At 41.5% G+C, this 16,069-nt stretch overlaps 1 protein-coding gene across 2 annotated transcripts in view; it reads right to left on the bottom strand.

The window, feature by feature from the left end:
- The window catches only part of COL14A1 (collagen type XIV alpha 1 chain), a 137,441-nt gene that overhangs the window by 43,237 nt on the left and 78,135 nt on the right, over nt 1-16,069 (bottom strand). For both annotated transcript variants that reach the window (XM_087962145.1, XM_087962144.1), the window contains exons 31-35: nt 11,614-11,756; nt 10,586-10,695; nt 6,246-6,404; nt 863-940; nt 77-163 (exon numbers count right to left, since the gene is read on the bottom strand). In XM_087962145.1, coding sequence (XP_087818271.1) covers nt 77-163; nt 863-940; nt 6,246-6,404; nt 10,586-10,695; nt 11,614-11,756 — 577 coding nt within the window. The remainder of the gene's footprint in view (nt 1-76; nt 164-862; nt 941-6,245; nt 6,405-10,585; nt 10,696-11,613; nt 11,757-16,069) is intronic.

Below are 16,069 nucleotides of genomic sequence, written 5' to 3'. Positions count from 1 at the left end.
ATAAAATTTGATGCTTGGCCACCTGGGAGTACTTGAAGGGGGACATTAGTAAAAGACCAATAAAGTAAAATCTTACAGGTGGCCCCGAGGGCCCAGGAGATCCTTTGTTGACTTCAGAGCAGGAGCAAGAATGTGGAAGGGCAGGGCAGCCTTTTTCATCTCTCTAACAACAACAAAAACAAGGTTTGTGTTATCTTCAGTATATTCCAAAATAGCTTGATACCCGTGCTTCGCTACAAAACTATGTGGTCAGGCTTAGTTTTTGGGAAGGAAAATAGGGGCGGGGATTCTGCCTCTGCCTACCAGCATCCATCGGTATTCATCTGGCTAGCGTCCTGTCAATGTGTGAGAGAGTTGAGGGCTGTTTGGAAACTCAAACAATATTTGCTGTGTGAGCAAGAAGGAGACAGCAAGGAGCCTGGGTGTGGTTTAGATCAACTGTTCTGTACTAAAGCTACTTTGTGCTGTGAAGGTAAAACTGAAACTCCACTCCTCTGCTTGTGTTTTGCATTTGGAACAGATTTCTTTTCAAGTGGGGAGGGGGAGTAGAACTCCTTAGCATCAGAGTGTGTTAATAATAATATACGAAATACTAATGCTCTGATGGTCATTTAGAGAAAGCCTTTCCTAGTGAGCACCTAGAAGCCAAGAGGAACATACATGCCAAATTTCAAGTTTGTAGGCTTTACAGTTCTGGAGATTTTGTGAGGATACGTGAGTGGTATTTTGCTTTTATATATACTGAATAGATTAGGATACCCTGGATGTTGGTTACAGGTTCCTCTTTTGCAGACCTTTCCAGACATAGTTATAATTGAATTGCAAATGACTAAATAAGTATTCTTAATGAGTCACATCTTACCAAAGCTGGAAGTTCACAGCACTTATCTCTATTGGCCCATGAAGTGGAACAAACGATATCAAACATCTGCAGCTGGAACTGGTTAAGAAGGAAAAAAATAATTCCAAAATGATTAGGCACCATGAAATAAAAATATAACAAAGACTGAAGGCAATAATCATTCATGAGTTGTTTTATTTTTACTTACCAGACCATGAACCGAATGCTTGCCTATGAGATATGGTTGTATAAAAATATTTTAAAATCTGCCCAAATTTATTCAAAATTTCAACTGAAGGTGACCTCCAAATGGAAGCTTAAAGAAACTCATCTGTCTCGAGAATCATACTTCCAGCAATCTATCTTTTATTTTAAAAAGTAAATTATTTCAGGTCGATACATGTAATCCTCAACTTACAACCATAATTGAGCCCAAAATTTATGTGGCTAAGTGTTGTGGTTAGCTGGCAGCAGGTGCGGACAGCTGAGGAGAGCGAGGACTCAGATGAAGGGCCAGGACCATTAGGGAGTGGACTGCTGCCTTCAGAGGTTGTGGGGGCTGGCAGCAGCGATGAGGAGGTTCCTGAGGAGCCTTTGCCAAGTGTCCATGCGTGCAGGGCTGCTGGCAGAAAAGAGCAGCTGCAGCAGCACGGGTGACTCGGGAGTAAGGCTGCAAGATAATGGCCCCTCCTTCAAGAAGATAAAAGCCAGCTGTGAAGCGAACATTCTTTGCAGGAAGCAAAGACATTTTGAAACTCCAGCCTCGTGGACATTGCAGTATCTTAAGTTGGTATTTGAAGACTCTTGTGTAGTAAAATATCTCTAAGTAACCTTATCTATTATTCTTGGCAGCCTCGCACAGTTTTGGTGAGGCTCGTGCTTATCAAAGTGAATTAGTTTGCAGCAGCCTTTTAACCGGGGATTCGTAAGAATCATTAAAAGGTTTCTGTTCCCTTTGGTTCATGTTTGTTTTATTGGAAAAGGATTTGGGTCAGAACACTAAGTGAGATAGGTTGTTAAATGAATTTTGCCCCATTTTATGACCTTTCTTCCCACAGTTGTTAACTGAATCACTACAATTGTTAAGTTAGTAACACAATTATTAAGTGAATCTGGCTTCCCCATTGATTTTTCTCATCAGAAGGCGGCAGAAGGTGATCACGTGACCCCAGGACACTGCAACCGTCATAAATATGAGTCAGTCAGTTGCCAAGTGTCCGAATTTTGATCATGTGACATTGGGGATGCTGCAATGGTCGTAAGAGTGAAAAATGATCATCAGTCATTTTTTTTCAGTGCTGTTGTAAATTAAAACGGTCACTAAATGAACTGTTGTAATGTGAGGATTACTTGTACAATCATGCTGATGACAGCAAACTCCTCTTTGTTTTCCAAAATTATTCCTCTTTCACCTCCAGTACCTAATCCTATAAATGTCATAATGTTGTTGTATTGAGAACAACGTGATAACTATGACCCATGTTGCTTCAATCAAGTCCAAAATCAGAGTTAAAAAGCATATAAAGATGTAAATATTTATTGAGAATCCATAGCTCAGCCCACAGGGTTTCCATTTAGCTTCCTTCGTTCTGAAATAAACAATTCCTCATCAATCTCCAAATGCCAATTCCCCTCTCATGCAACATTTCCAACAGAACAAACACACAGTTTCCTCAAAGATGCCTGAAGGAACGAAATTTAAATTAAGAATATATACTAGCATAATTCAGTCTGACATATCTGCAGAGAGACACAATGCTTCTACAAGGGGAGACGTTCAGGTAAATTCAACGGAGGACTTGGTCAAGGAACATAAGTGCATAAGAGCACCAACAGGCCTACCGTCCCTGTCCTAATGTCCCCTTTTATTTGTACCATTTCATGTACTTATAATCATGTTCCTAATTATATCTGTTATCTAAAACAGGGGTCTCCAACCTTGGCCACTTTAAGACTTGTGGACTTCAACTCCCAGAATTCCTCAGCCAGCAAAGCTGGCTGAGGAATTCTGGGAGTTACAGTCCACAGGTCTTAAAGTGGCTAAGGTTGGAGACCCCTAATCTAAAATAGGCTTGACAAAATAAACAAATAAGATCAATAAATAAGATAAATAAATTGATTAAAAATAAATAAATAAACACTGGATATCTCAGGGTGGAATGGGATCTTCAGGCTCCTATCCTTGGCTGTGCCTCCTTTGCCTCCCACCTCCCACCTCCGCCCATTTACAGCCAGCTTTCCTCCTCTGCTGGCCCTCCTCCAGCCATTCGCCCTGGCCGATGGGCCTCTGCCCCTCCACCCCACGCCCTTTGGCCCAGCCCATTCGCCAAGACACTGCTCGTCCCGGGCCCTTGGCCACACGGGACAGTTAGCTGCTGGCCAATCAAGTGGCAGGCAGAAGCCAAGGTGCTGCAGGGCAAGCATGCGATGGGCGATAGACCATCGCAGGGGCTGTGGGGCTATGGGGGAAGGTGCGGCAGCCCAATGGCAGAGGCTCATGGCCTCAGGCGCTTGTTAAGGTTAGGAAGGAAGGGAAGCAGTGGTGGTATTCTACTGGTTCTGCCCGGTGTTGCCAAGCCGGTAAGCGTCGATAAGCAGCGGAGACCAAACCTGTTGTCTCCGACACTCTGCTGTTGGGCCTACCTTTATTCCCTGCTTTTGAAGCGCAACTGCTTTGCATGGCACAGCAGATTGCCGCACGGCGGCTGCTGAAGCGACAGGGAGAGCGCGGGATTGCAGGAGGTGAGTCAAAAAGACTCTGTGCCAGCGCAAAGTACACGTTTGATGCGCGCGCTAAGTATTTGTGTGTGTGCAAAGCGCGCCCACCAAGCCACGCCCATTGAACAGGTGGTAAATTTTTTTGAAACGCACCACTGAAGTGAAGGGTGGGAGATTGCATCATGCCCTGCTCCCCAGCTCCCGCTCTCAGCCCCATGGAAGGCTGTAAGAAATTCCCATGGCCAAGGGTAGGAGCCTGAAGGTCCTACACCCATGATGGTGAACCTATGCCATGCGTGCCACAGGTGGCACAAGGCCCAGCCAACCTTACCTGCACTGTGCATGCGCACACCTCCCAGCTGATTTTCGGCCCGTTTGAGGCTGTTTTTAGCCTCCCAAAGGCTCGAGGGAAGCCTCTGCAGCCTCGGGAGGCCGAAAAACAAGCCTTCCAGAAATACCGGAAGTACTGAAACAGGCTCGTTTTCAGCTTCCCTTGAGCCTCCAGGAGGGTGAAAACAGCTAGGAAGGCCAAAAATCAGCTGGGTGGTGCGCACATGCATAGGGCAGATAAGGGGGCGGGGCATGAGTGTTGCGTGCACATACACAGAGGGCGGGGAGCATTGCATTATGGGTCCACACCACAACAAAAATGTTCGTCATCACTGTCCTAGATCCTAGGATGGAATTGAAATGTACATATAGGCCCATTCCAAATAAAGTAAATTTTATATATATATATATATATATATATATATATATATATATATATATATATATATATATATATATATATATATATATATATATATTTGTTCAAATTAAAAAAAAAAACATTTTTTCAGAGGAAACTAAAGCATTCTTGATGATTTAGCCTCATGGACCACAAGACAGCATCAAAACACAATTTCCTGAAAAAGTACACTGTACCTAATCAAAAGCACAGTCTTTGTTAAAGTTGAATTTGTGAAAAGAATGCTGCTATTCATTTTAAAATGCATGTTTGTGGACTTACATAACCTCCAATCAATTCAGTTGCATGCAACTGGTTTTTGCTTCCTGTGGGTGTATAGTTCACTTGACCACTTATCATTCATACAACCATGATTTTCCAAACAAAAGCCATCATTTCTTTCCTTTTATTTTCTCACAAAGCACCCTTCAATTGCAACTTTTTACAAGATGGCCTTTGTCATTCCCTGCTGGAACATGGCCACAGGGGTTGCTTGGTTCAATTGTCTTAGGGGACTTGATATATTAATTGCCGGGCTTAACTTAGGAGTCTGAAAATACTTCTTTGTACAAAGCACATAATTTTATGTGGAGGGAGGGCAACTATGTACTTCACAGGCCAAACAAACTGAAATCCATTAGGTTTAAGAACTTCATTTGGTCAAGAGAGTTCAAAGGACATGACCAGATTGTTCAGCTTTGAAAATTAAATCCACCTCTTCTCTCTTATTAAATTCTCCTCTTGCTTAATTAGATAACCGTAACAATGCTCTAGAAGAGCTTCTCTTGTTGGGAACTGTCATCTTGAAAAGGGGATAAAAGTACAGGCCAGGTCTCAAGAGTTCAGCATGGTCAAGTACTTCCCAGAGAGTGACCCAAATGACCTTTTCCCACTTGAATTTGGCCACAACACAAAGATGCCTTGACAAAGTGGCGGAACAGACACGAGAGTTTAAATGAATGAAGTAGATAGTGGTATAGCTGAATTAATGCTTTGTGTCTAATTACAGAAGGGGTTACATCCAAGGGTGGGCTTCAAAAAATTCAGCAACCAGTTCTCTGTCTGGTTGCTGGGTGGGCATGGCCATGGTGGGCGTTGCCTAGTTGGCCATCTGCACCATGGCAGGGAGGGGCGTTTTCACCTTCCCCAGGCTCCAGAGGCTTTCCTCGAGCCTCTGGGAGGGTGAAAACGGCCTCCCCCGGGCTCTGGAAGCCCTCCAGAGGCCGGAAATGGGCCCGTTTCTGGTCTTCCGGAGCCTCCAGGAGGCCCGTTTTTCACCCTCCCTGAGCCTCCATGCAGGCCCTGCACTTACCTCGCATCCAAAACGGGCCACATGGAGGCTCCTTGGAGGCCTGGGGCAGGATGGGAGGGGCCAGCCAGGGGTGGGATTTGGCGGTTCTCCGAACTGCCTATAACATTAGCTATGGATTCCCCCGAACCCGGGTGAGCCTGTAGCAGCCCACCCCAGGTTACATCAATCCCTGAATAAATAAACCAAGGAGCCATCTTGCCCCAATAGGACTGGTCTGCCCCACTTGTCCTGGCAGAAGAGGCCTTCTGCAAACCCCATCAGCCAAGGAATTTGGGCTGGCACGGATTAGGAGAAGACCCTTTTCTGCTGTGGTCTGCAACTTTTGGAACATCATGCTACAGGAGATGAATCCACTCTCTAACCTTTTGGCTCTCAGGAAGGACCTGAAAACCTGGCTGTAGGTGGTTGATACAATGACAGAGAAGGCGTTGCCGCCTCTCCACCTGGTTTTTAAGTCTGTATTTGATCTTTTGAAATTTTAATCTAGAATTTTAATTTAGAATTGTTTTTATATCTCCATTTTTACTATATTGTAAGCCTCCCAGAGTCGATTTGAACAGTGAGATGAGTTGGTATATCAATTTAATTAATATATAAATCTTGCTGAATAAATGATCCACTTTTATCTCAGCTCCTTTACTTACTGGTGCAGAACTGTCTCTTGGTCCTCTTGATCGAACCATTCTCCCCAGTACTTCAATCCCATTAGAGGTGATATTTCCTGCTGCGTTGATCATCTTCTCAGCCACTTCCTTGCAATCAATCACTACTTTAGCGGTGGTTTTGCTGATAACCATATGCAGCTGGAAGAGGAGAAGGATGTTTTAATACACAACAAGGGAGCCAAATGACTTACATTTAAAAAAAAGAGCTCTTTGTAATCCTTTTAATGCAATTCACAGACATGCTAATGCTCCTAAAGTTTCTATAGGCACGGAGAGCTGCATTCTCCTACATTCCTCAAGTAACCTGTTGGCCACTAATTCCATTTTGCAGCTAGGTAGGAATTTGTGTACAAGACGCTGAGCTTGTCGATCAGAAAGGTAGGCAGTTCGGCGGTTCAAATCCCTAGCACCACGTAACGGAGTGAGCTCCTGTTACTTGTCCCAGCTTCTGCCAACCAAGCAGTTCGAAAGCATGTAAAAATGCAAGTAGAAAAACAGGGACCCCTTTGGTGGGAAGGTAACAGCGTTCTGTGCGCCTTTGGCATTTAGTCATGCCAGCCACATGACCACGGAGATGTCTTCAGACAGCGCTAGCTCTTCGGCTTTGAAATGGGGATGAGCACCGCCCCCTAGAGCCGGAAATGACTAGCACATATGTGCGAGGGAAACCTTTACCTTAACAGCAAAAGAAAGACCTCACTGAAGATTAAGGGTTGAGGGATAAATGGGGCCTAAGCAGACACAGAATGGGCAAGATCAGCCTACTTGACCCATACCTCTGTATCAGAGACCCATAACATATGTGGGTTTGTATGGCTTGTCAATGGCCAAATTCCAAAAATAAGGAGATCATGGCATGACCTGAAAGAATGTCTGAAGAGCTTTGGGGTGGGGGGAGGGATAGATGGCATCTTAAGGTTTAAGACCTTCATTTTGACCCTTCAAATGTCCCCAATCCACTTTAAAAGCAAGAACCACATCAGCTGTCAACTTTGCAAGCCATATTGACACCAGACACTTCCACACTGCCACATTCTTAAGCCTGGGAAAATGGGAGGGGGGAATTTTTTTGAAGTGTATGTGGTTAGACATCATAGCATTCTTCTTCTAAATCAAGGTCATGTTATTTCTGCACCTGGGTGAGGGGAAGTCTCAAGTTGGGATGGATGGTGATTGGGGCATGTGATGTGATGATGGGTGCAGGGGATGGATTTGTAGTCTTTACTTATTGCAAGGAAACCCGGAACTTTCAGATTCGGGATTCCCCAAATGTGCCAGTTTACTATCCAAATAAAACAGATCTTTTGAGAAGAAGTCTGTCTCAGAATTATTTGTTGGAGTGGAGGTTTTCTGGAATGCTGACATCAGCTTTATTTGTCATTTCAGAAACAGAGAAAGTTCTCCTGTAGAATTTTGTTTAGATTTTTTAAAATCTTACCTTTATTATTTTTATAAATCAGCCAAGGCAGCAAACATATCTAATACTCTTTCCCTTGTCTTATTTTCCCCACAGCAACAACCCTGTAAAATGTGTTAGGCTAGCAGATAGTGATTGGCCTAAAGGCACTCATCTGGCTTTCATGGCTAAGACGGGACTAGAACTCACATTCTCCTGATTTCTAGCCTGTTGCCTTCCCCAATAGACCAAACTGGTTTTCATTTGTAGGTGGGGTTTTTTTTTTCAACTTTTTGCACATTGGCAATTTGCAGTTATAATAATTTAAAATTAAAGAAAATAAAGCAAAAACAATATATAAATACACGAGAGCTAAAATATGAACTACTGAAGACTAATCCCAGAAGAAAACTATTCTGGAGTTTCCGGTTTGTTGGCTTCGCGAGCGGTAGGGATTCGCGAGCTTGCGCGATCCCTGCCGCGCTGTTTTTGGGGCTCCGACCCGGACGGGTGCGGAGCAAGGCTGCCCTGCAGGGGTAGCTGAAGGTAAGGGGATCCGGAGGAAGGGTTTGGGGTGTTGCAGACCCCCTCCCTGGCCGGCAGAACCCCTGTTACCAGGACGGTGCAGCGGCGGTCCGTAATGGCCGCCACAAAGAAGTTGACAGCCGGGCAAGTATGCGCAGGAGGAAGAAGAGAAAGTTATTGAAAGTAAAAGTTCTTCTTGGTCGACCCAGGGCTTTGAGATTTATCTAATTTAATTCCTGGAAAAGATGGTTTTCTGATGATTTCTTCCACAAGAGAAAAAAAGCGGCTATTTTGAGGTGCTGAAGGAAAGTTTACTCTCCCTCCCGACGGAATTAAGCCGGAAGGGAGAGGATAAAGAAAATATATTAATTTGGATCTTGTTGGAGGAGATGCCTTGAAGACTTGAGGACAGAAATACAATCTTAATAAGGCTTTAAAATATAGACTTGGATTCTTTTTTTTTATTTGTTTGATACCACCCCTGGAAGAGGAAGGGGGAATTTTGGCTTGCTTGGATTTATTGAGGATTGTGGATTTTGGGATTGTTTTGCCTTTCTCTCGGAATATTTGGTTGGTGTAAGAAGAAAGAGGAATAAAGAAAAGAAAAGATTTATTTATAATGGCTTTCCTTTTTGAAGACCTGAGGGATGAATATGAGCAAACAAAAGCAGCCTGCAAAGATGGCATGGAAAAAGCTTTTCTATTTCTAGAAATGGCGCTGGTCAATTACCAACAGACAATGGAACAGATGGAAACGGAAGAAGAACAACAAGGAAGAGACGAAGACGCCATCTTCATTGAATCCCAAAACTTATCTAAGGAAGAAGGAAGGAAGAGAGCAAGGAAAATGAAGGACTTAAGATCTAAAAAACATTTGAGAAAGAGAAAAATATGATGCAAAGTAAATATAATGATAACAAACAAGAGAAAAAGGGAACACAACAGAGAAGGGATCCCAGCAAGGTAGAGGTTAGAAGAAGAAGGGGGGTAGGAAGATTTGGTGGTGGAAGAAAGAAAGGGGAAAGGCGGAGAAAAGCCTCAAAGCTTTAAAATTGGATGGGAGAAGAGGATTTTTTTAGAGACAAAGGATGAAATATAATTTTCTGTAAGAAAGATTCTGCTAAGGTACAGAAGATGGTATTGTAACATTTATATTTGAAATAGTAAATTAGAATGGTTTAAGATTTAATAAGAAATTAAAATGTTGAAGTTTTTAATAATGATTGATTTTTAAAATGTAATAAAATATCGAAGGAAAGGAGGATACAATGTATTTAAACATTTTTGGTGGATAGAATGTACCAAGCAGAACCAAATTGGGTATTTGTTATGCTGAATGTTAATTTTACTAACTTAGGGGAGGATAGAAAGGCATCATACTCTGATTAGTGATTTCAGGAGAAATTTTTTTTATTATAAGAAGAGATAGAGGGATAATTGAATGGGCAAAAGATACAAATTTAATGATTTAATTAAGATGGATTAAATAAGATAGAAATGTGAAGAGTGATATGTGCTATTATTTTAGCCCATGCAAAGAGAGGTAACTGGGGCCAAGGTACTTTACTAAAAGATTTTTTTTATGTTTGTTTGTGTTTGTTTGTGTTTTATGAGAATATTGGGGAAATTATTGTAGAAAGATAGGGAAAGATTCAATATGTAATGATTTGTTTGTTGTTGAAACTTTTAATAAAACTTGTTTTAAAAAAAAAAAAAAGAAAACTATTCTGGCTAGAATGTAAAACAGAGTGGTATAAAACCGTGTAAACATTTAGACAGCTGCCAAATTGTTCCCCTTCTTTCTAGACAAGTTAAACAACAATTGTCTTATTTCACTCTTTTGCAATGATATAAGCTGTGAAACAGAATTTGGCAGCTTTAAAAGTGACATCATTTTTAACAGCCTGAGAAGAAATGAAATTAAGAATCTGATTATCAGAGGATTCAGCCAAAAAAAAAAAAAATAGTTAGTTTACTTATTCGGACATTTCTTGAGGCCACAGAAAGGACACTAATAAACCACATGAAGCCTTGGAGATAACTTTTTTTGTTGTATATTTGCTCTATGAGTTTGAATCCTCATAAATTTTGGAGAATAGAGCAATATTGGGAAGACAGGTTCTTTTGTATTTAAAATATTTTAAAAGATTTTTTCCAAAAGTGCTTTTCCAAAAGGCAATTGGACTTTCTTGGTGTTTTTTTTTACTTTTTCCTTTCTTTTTTTCCCCTTTTCCTTCTTAAGTTTGCTTCTTGGATAAGAAATGAAACATTTTCAAAGGAAAAAAAACCCAAGAAATTCTAGTTGCCTTTTGGAAAATCACCTTTGGGAAAACAATGACATGGATGATTGAGAATCTCCATAAGATCTTTTTGAAGCATATTTCAGCAAGTGTCTCACCTTATGGAAACTTCCATAAAATATTTTCTTTATGTCAGGCCCTTCAAAGGTTACCGTCTGGAATTCCCCTTTGTAGTCATAATTGAAGAAAGTCAAGGTTTTGCCGTCATCTGCACAGTGTATGAGAGAATAAGGCTCAGAGAACTGTCTACATTTTCTTTTTAAGGTTATACATTGGCTCGTCATATTTTCAAGCAAAAGTCACGATCAGCCAGCTGGCCAAGGAGACAATGAGAAGCGCAGGCTTCTACATTTATCAAAAACTCATTCCCAAAACCAAGCAACCTGTACAGGCAAAAGGGGAGGGAGTTTTGACAGGTAAACTGCTCTTATAGACAAAATGCGGTGATTTAAATTGGTTAAATCTCAGCATCCCACAGGCAAAAAGAAAGCTATTTAAATCCACTTCTTCTTTGCCCATACAAGCCCAATGAGGTTAATGAAATTCCTGGTCTTTTTTGTAAACCAATGAGATATGAAGGACACGCAGATATAAGTGATAAAGGTGGACAGTCCTTATCAAACAATGACATGTAGGGAATCTATAGGTACCTCGGCTTAGATACCTTCCATGAGAAAAGGTGATTTATAAATATTTTATTAGATTTTTAATCCTGCTTTTATTGTTTGATGGGTAACTCGAGGTAATAAACATACCTAATACTTGTTCATCCTTCACATTTTCCACAACAACAATCCTGTGAGGTGGGTTGGGCTGAGAGAAAGTAAATGGCCCCAAATCACCCAGCTAGTTTTCAGGCCTAAGCCAGGACTGGAACTCATGGTCTCCTGGTTTCTAGGCCAGCACCTTAATCACACCACACTAGCACTCTCATGTATCATATTATAAATAAGAAATAGGACATACATAAATCAGTAGAAACGCTTATGAAAAATTGGGTAGGAAAAACAGATTCCTTCAAAAAGAAAACAGCAATTATGACTTCTGAAATCTCTTGTTGATAGCATGCAAAAAATACAGATGGAAATAATCAATCACAGCACACCCGCAAACCACAGACACTTACTATCCAAAATAACTCCGACCAATGGCTCATAACTTTCATTTAAAATCTCCCACAGAGCAAATGGTTCCAGAGGTGTTTCAGGGAGGATGCGGAAGAGAAAAGTTATGGTGTAATCTGACGGGAGACCCTCTGGATGTACATATCTGTGAAAAGAAAGTAAGTTTGCAGATAGGATATTAATACAGAGAAATCCTACAACAGGAATGAACCATTTTCATTGACACAAGGCTATAGGAGGCTGTATCAAGTGCCAAACTCTGTATGTAGATGAAAGCTATAATCCATCTGAGGATAGAACTGAGGAATAGCAATAGCACTTAGATTTATATACCACTTCATAGCCCTCTCTAAGCAGTTTGTCCCCAACAATCTGGGTTCTCGTTTTACCGACCTTGGAAGGATGGTAGGCTGAGTCAACCTTGAGCTAGTCAGGATTGAACTGCTGGAGTGAGCAGTGAGTTACCTTGCAGTACTGCATTCTATACACCACAGATATCAATAGGTGTCCAATTTTGCCCCTGAGCACCTTCATAATTTTAACTGGGTAGGTGCTCCAACACCGCAAGTTTTTAAGAAGAGATTGGACAAGCATTTGTCTGAAATGGTATAGGGTTTCCTGCACGAGCAAGGGGTTAGACTAGATGACTTCCAAGGCCCCTTCCAAGTCTATTATTCTGTTATTCTGTAAACTTCATTTAAAGGGCTTATTTTGGGCTCATCAATGCTTGTGGGGTCACAGAAGAGATAATGAATACCTGCAAACAATGGTAAGTCTTTGCTATACCTGTGCCCTGCAATCCATCAATTCTATCAGGCATGATAAAATTGCAGCTTCCCCCAAACACCTTATCAATCCTTGCCTCCTTATCCTATCGTAATTGTAGAGTTTTGAGCCAGCCTTATTGAAAATCTGCCTACATGGATACCCATATCCTCAAAATCAACATGCTCCATCAAACTGCATACAAGATTCCTGAATAATGAGGGTCACCACCTCTATAAACAGCTGGTAAATACATCCCTATGACTAAATGTCTTGTCCATGAAATTGGTTGCTGGTACTGTTCCATGTTTTAATGTTCTTTTTTAGGAGTAGAGAATGCTATACATCTGTTTATATCTTTTTCCCCAGCCTGCTGCCCTCCAGATGTGTTCTGGGAATTGTAGTTGCCTCACAGCTGGAAAGCACCAGGTTCAGAGAGGCCATATGACGTTATGTTTTTAATTTGCTGAATTTTATCATGGAAAGAAGCTAGGAGATCAAATTCTTAAAAACGAATAAAATCAACAAACATATATAATTCCCCTTAATCCTCAGTATATTTGTATGCCTGCTAATTTTTCTGATGGCTGATAACATTGCAATGTGATAGATAAAATGACTTTGCATAAAATAATTCATATGGGATACTACAAACCGTGCAATAAAACTGCAGGTTTTATTCCTTATAATAATATTGACTTTGCTGATATTTTTATTCCCTGTTGGTTATTTTAAATAACGGGGAGGTTTGAGTACATAGACCAAATTTTCCTACTTAAAGCATCCTTAAGCTCCTGGAAGATATGTTGCTGATTGTTAATGCAATTAAATAAGACATTTCTTTCATCTTTTATAATTCTCATGAGGAAAGCTCATATATCTTGAAGCAGGCATGCAACTAAGAGAAACCAGCAAGCATGTCCTATTGAGGTAGTGTTCAAAGTCTGTGATATTCAGCTAAATTTTGGTAATATATACTCATGGCTTAAACTCTCTGTACTGTTTGCTCATCGCTCCTGGGAACAACCCCCACAACCACAATGAGGCAACAGAGCAGGATTTGTGGTGTTTGTATTGTGTCCATATTGATGGACAATATTGAACACCATATCAGAATTACAGGTAGCCTTCAACTTACAACTCCAATTGAGCCCCAAATTTCTTTTGTTAAGCAAGACAATTTATAAATGAGTTTTGCCTCATTTTATGACTTTTCTTGCCGCAGTCCTTAAATGAACCACTGCCATTGTTAAGTTAATAATACGCAGGGGTGGGATTCAAAATTTTTAACAACTGGTTCTGTGGACGTGGCTAGGGCTGTGTGGCTAGGTGGGCATGGTCATATAACCGGGTGGGCATGGCTTCTTCTTCTTCTTCTTCTTCTTCTTCTTCTTCTTCTTCTTCTTCTTCTTCTTCTTCTTCTTCTTCTTCTTCTTCTTCTTCTTCTTCTTCTTCTTCTTCTTCTTCTTCTTCTTCTTCTTCTTCTTCTTCTTCTTCTTCTTCTTCTTCTTCTTCTTCTTCTTCTTCTTCTTCTTCTTCTTCCTTCTCCTCCTCCTCCACCTCCTCCTCTTCCTCTTCCTCTTCCTCTTCTTTTTTGCAGCAACCCCCACCCCATGCTCCAGGTTTTTTTTTTGCCTCCTGGGCCTCAGGGAAATCTCCTGGGGGGGGGGGTGCATTTTTGCCCCCAGAAACCTTCCCTGAGGACCAGGAAGGCAAAAAAAGGGAGCAGGAGGATGGGCATGCAGCACCCCCTGCACCCCTTTTTGCCTCCTGAGCCTCAGAGAAGCCTCCTGAGTGAGGCAGTAAGACAGTGAGGGGAATCGTCGGAACAGCTGATCATCAGGAGGGGGGGAAAACAAAATACCTTTAGGAGTTACTGGACAGAGAAGAATGCAGTCAGCGATGTCAGGCATGTGCGCGATGCCACACAGGTGCAATAAGGATTGACTGGATGGGGAGGGGAGGGGCAGACAGAGAGGGGTGGGGCCAGCCAGTTCTCCAAACTGTGCAGAATTGTAACAACCGGTTCTATAGAACCGGTCCAAACCAATAAAATCCCACCCCTGGTAATATGGTCGTTAAGTGAAAGTGGCTTCCCTGTTGACTTTGCAGAAGACTGAAAAAGATGATCGCATATGAGCCATGGTGGCGCAGTGGTTAAAATGCAGTATTGCAGGCAAACTCACTGTTCACTGCCAGGAGTTCGATACCAACCGGCTCAAGATTGACTCAGCCTTCCATCCTTCCAAGATCAGTAAAATGGGGACCCAGGTTGTTGGAGCAATATGCTGATTCTGTAAAGCACATGGTGTAAAAGCACCATGAAGCAGTATCTAAATCTAAGTGCTATTGCTAAGTGCTATCACATGAACCTGGGACACTGTGATGACCCGGAGTGTAACACAAACGTGACAAAATCCAAAACACAAATAAATGTCCTTTAATGCCTCCAACTTGGCCCCACTGTTCAATAATTCTCAGTTGGAGATAAAATGTACTCAAAAATAGTCTTCAAAAGAAAGCAATACAGTCCGAACTTAATGAGCAGATAGAGGTGAACTAAAAAACCAAACAAACTACAATGAAGAAATTTCCACAATGGAACAGGATAAGTAATTACCAACTTCAAGGAGATAACAAGGCACAGTCTGTTGGAAGGACACCAACCAAGATAACTTCAGCCCAAAATAAAACACTCTTTGCTTCTAGCAATGCTGTGTTGTAATCGTCTCTCTTATATACTATTCTCCCCAGCTGCAACCAATGAGGGGGATCATGGCCACTTCCTCTCTCGTAAGCCAAGTTGTTTCCTTCTCTGTTCCTCCCTGCGTATCCCAGGATGCAGAGGGGATGGGCCTGGTTCTTCCTCTGACTGCCCAGCCGGCTTCTGCCCTTCCCTAGCCTCCTCTACAACCTCCAGAGCCACATCTCCACTCCCTGTCAGCTGTTCCTCCTCTCCGTCAGAGTCCGACTCTATTAAAGGCATGACAGACACTGCAAACATCATAAATACAAGCTACCATAGTTCCCTAAATCCATATTCTGATCACATGGCCATGGGAAAGCTGCAATGATTGCAAGTGTGAAAAACAGCATAAGTATTTTTTTTCAATGCTGTTGTAACTTTGAATGGTCACTAAACAAATGTTGTAAGCTGAGGACTAACTGTAACCATTACAGTGGAACCATCATAACAGATGATACTGTATCGAATATTTTGAAACACATGTCTAAAGTTTGATTTGTGATCAACATTTCATCAATATTCCCGAAATAAAAGGATATTGAGGTGGCGGAAGTGAATAATTAGGAAATATCTGCAGGCAAACAAATGAAAGAGAAATTCTTGAAGATCAAAGGATTTTGTCAAGTGATCATGTACAATTTAAACTTGGTGGACTTTTACTGGAGTGGGGATGTCTTCAGTTGCAGCTTGGAATTTCGAAAGAAATCAAAGGAATGTCCATAAGCTTGGGAAAAATGCAGATATCCCTAAATCTGAACAGCTAATGCAATAGAAGGATTATTATAGCTCTGAGGTATAGGAACTTCCTGTAAGACATCCAACCAATGAGCAAATCAAATACTTACTCCTAACTTCTTCTTTTTTTGTTTTATTTAAAATACATATATTCAATTCATTTTTCATTAAACGGTGTGTCGACTGGTTACAAATGACTTGTGCCATAACAG

This window comes from Notechis scutatus, chromosome 3 (assembly GCF_049901735.1).
Source record: "Notechis scutatus isolate UNSWTSFEM ecotype Mainland chromosome 3, rNotScu1.2, whole genome shotgun sequence".
In the NCBI taxonomy this organism is placed as follows: Eukaryota; Metazoa; Chordata; class Lepidosauria; order Squamata; family Elapidae; genus Notechis; species Notechis scutatus.
The sequence above is the reverse complement of the archived record's forward strand: the minus strand, read 5'-3'. Positions and strand labels throughout refer to the sequence as shown.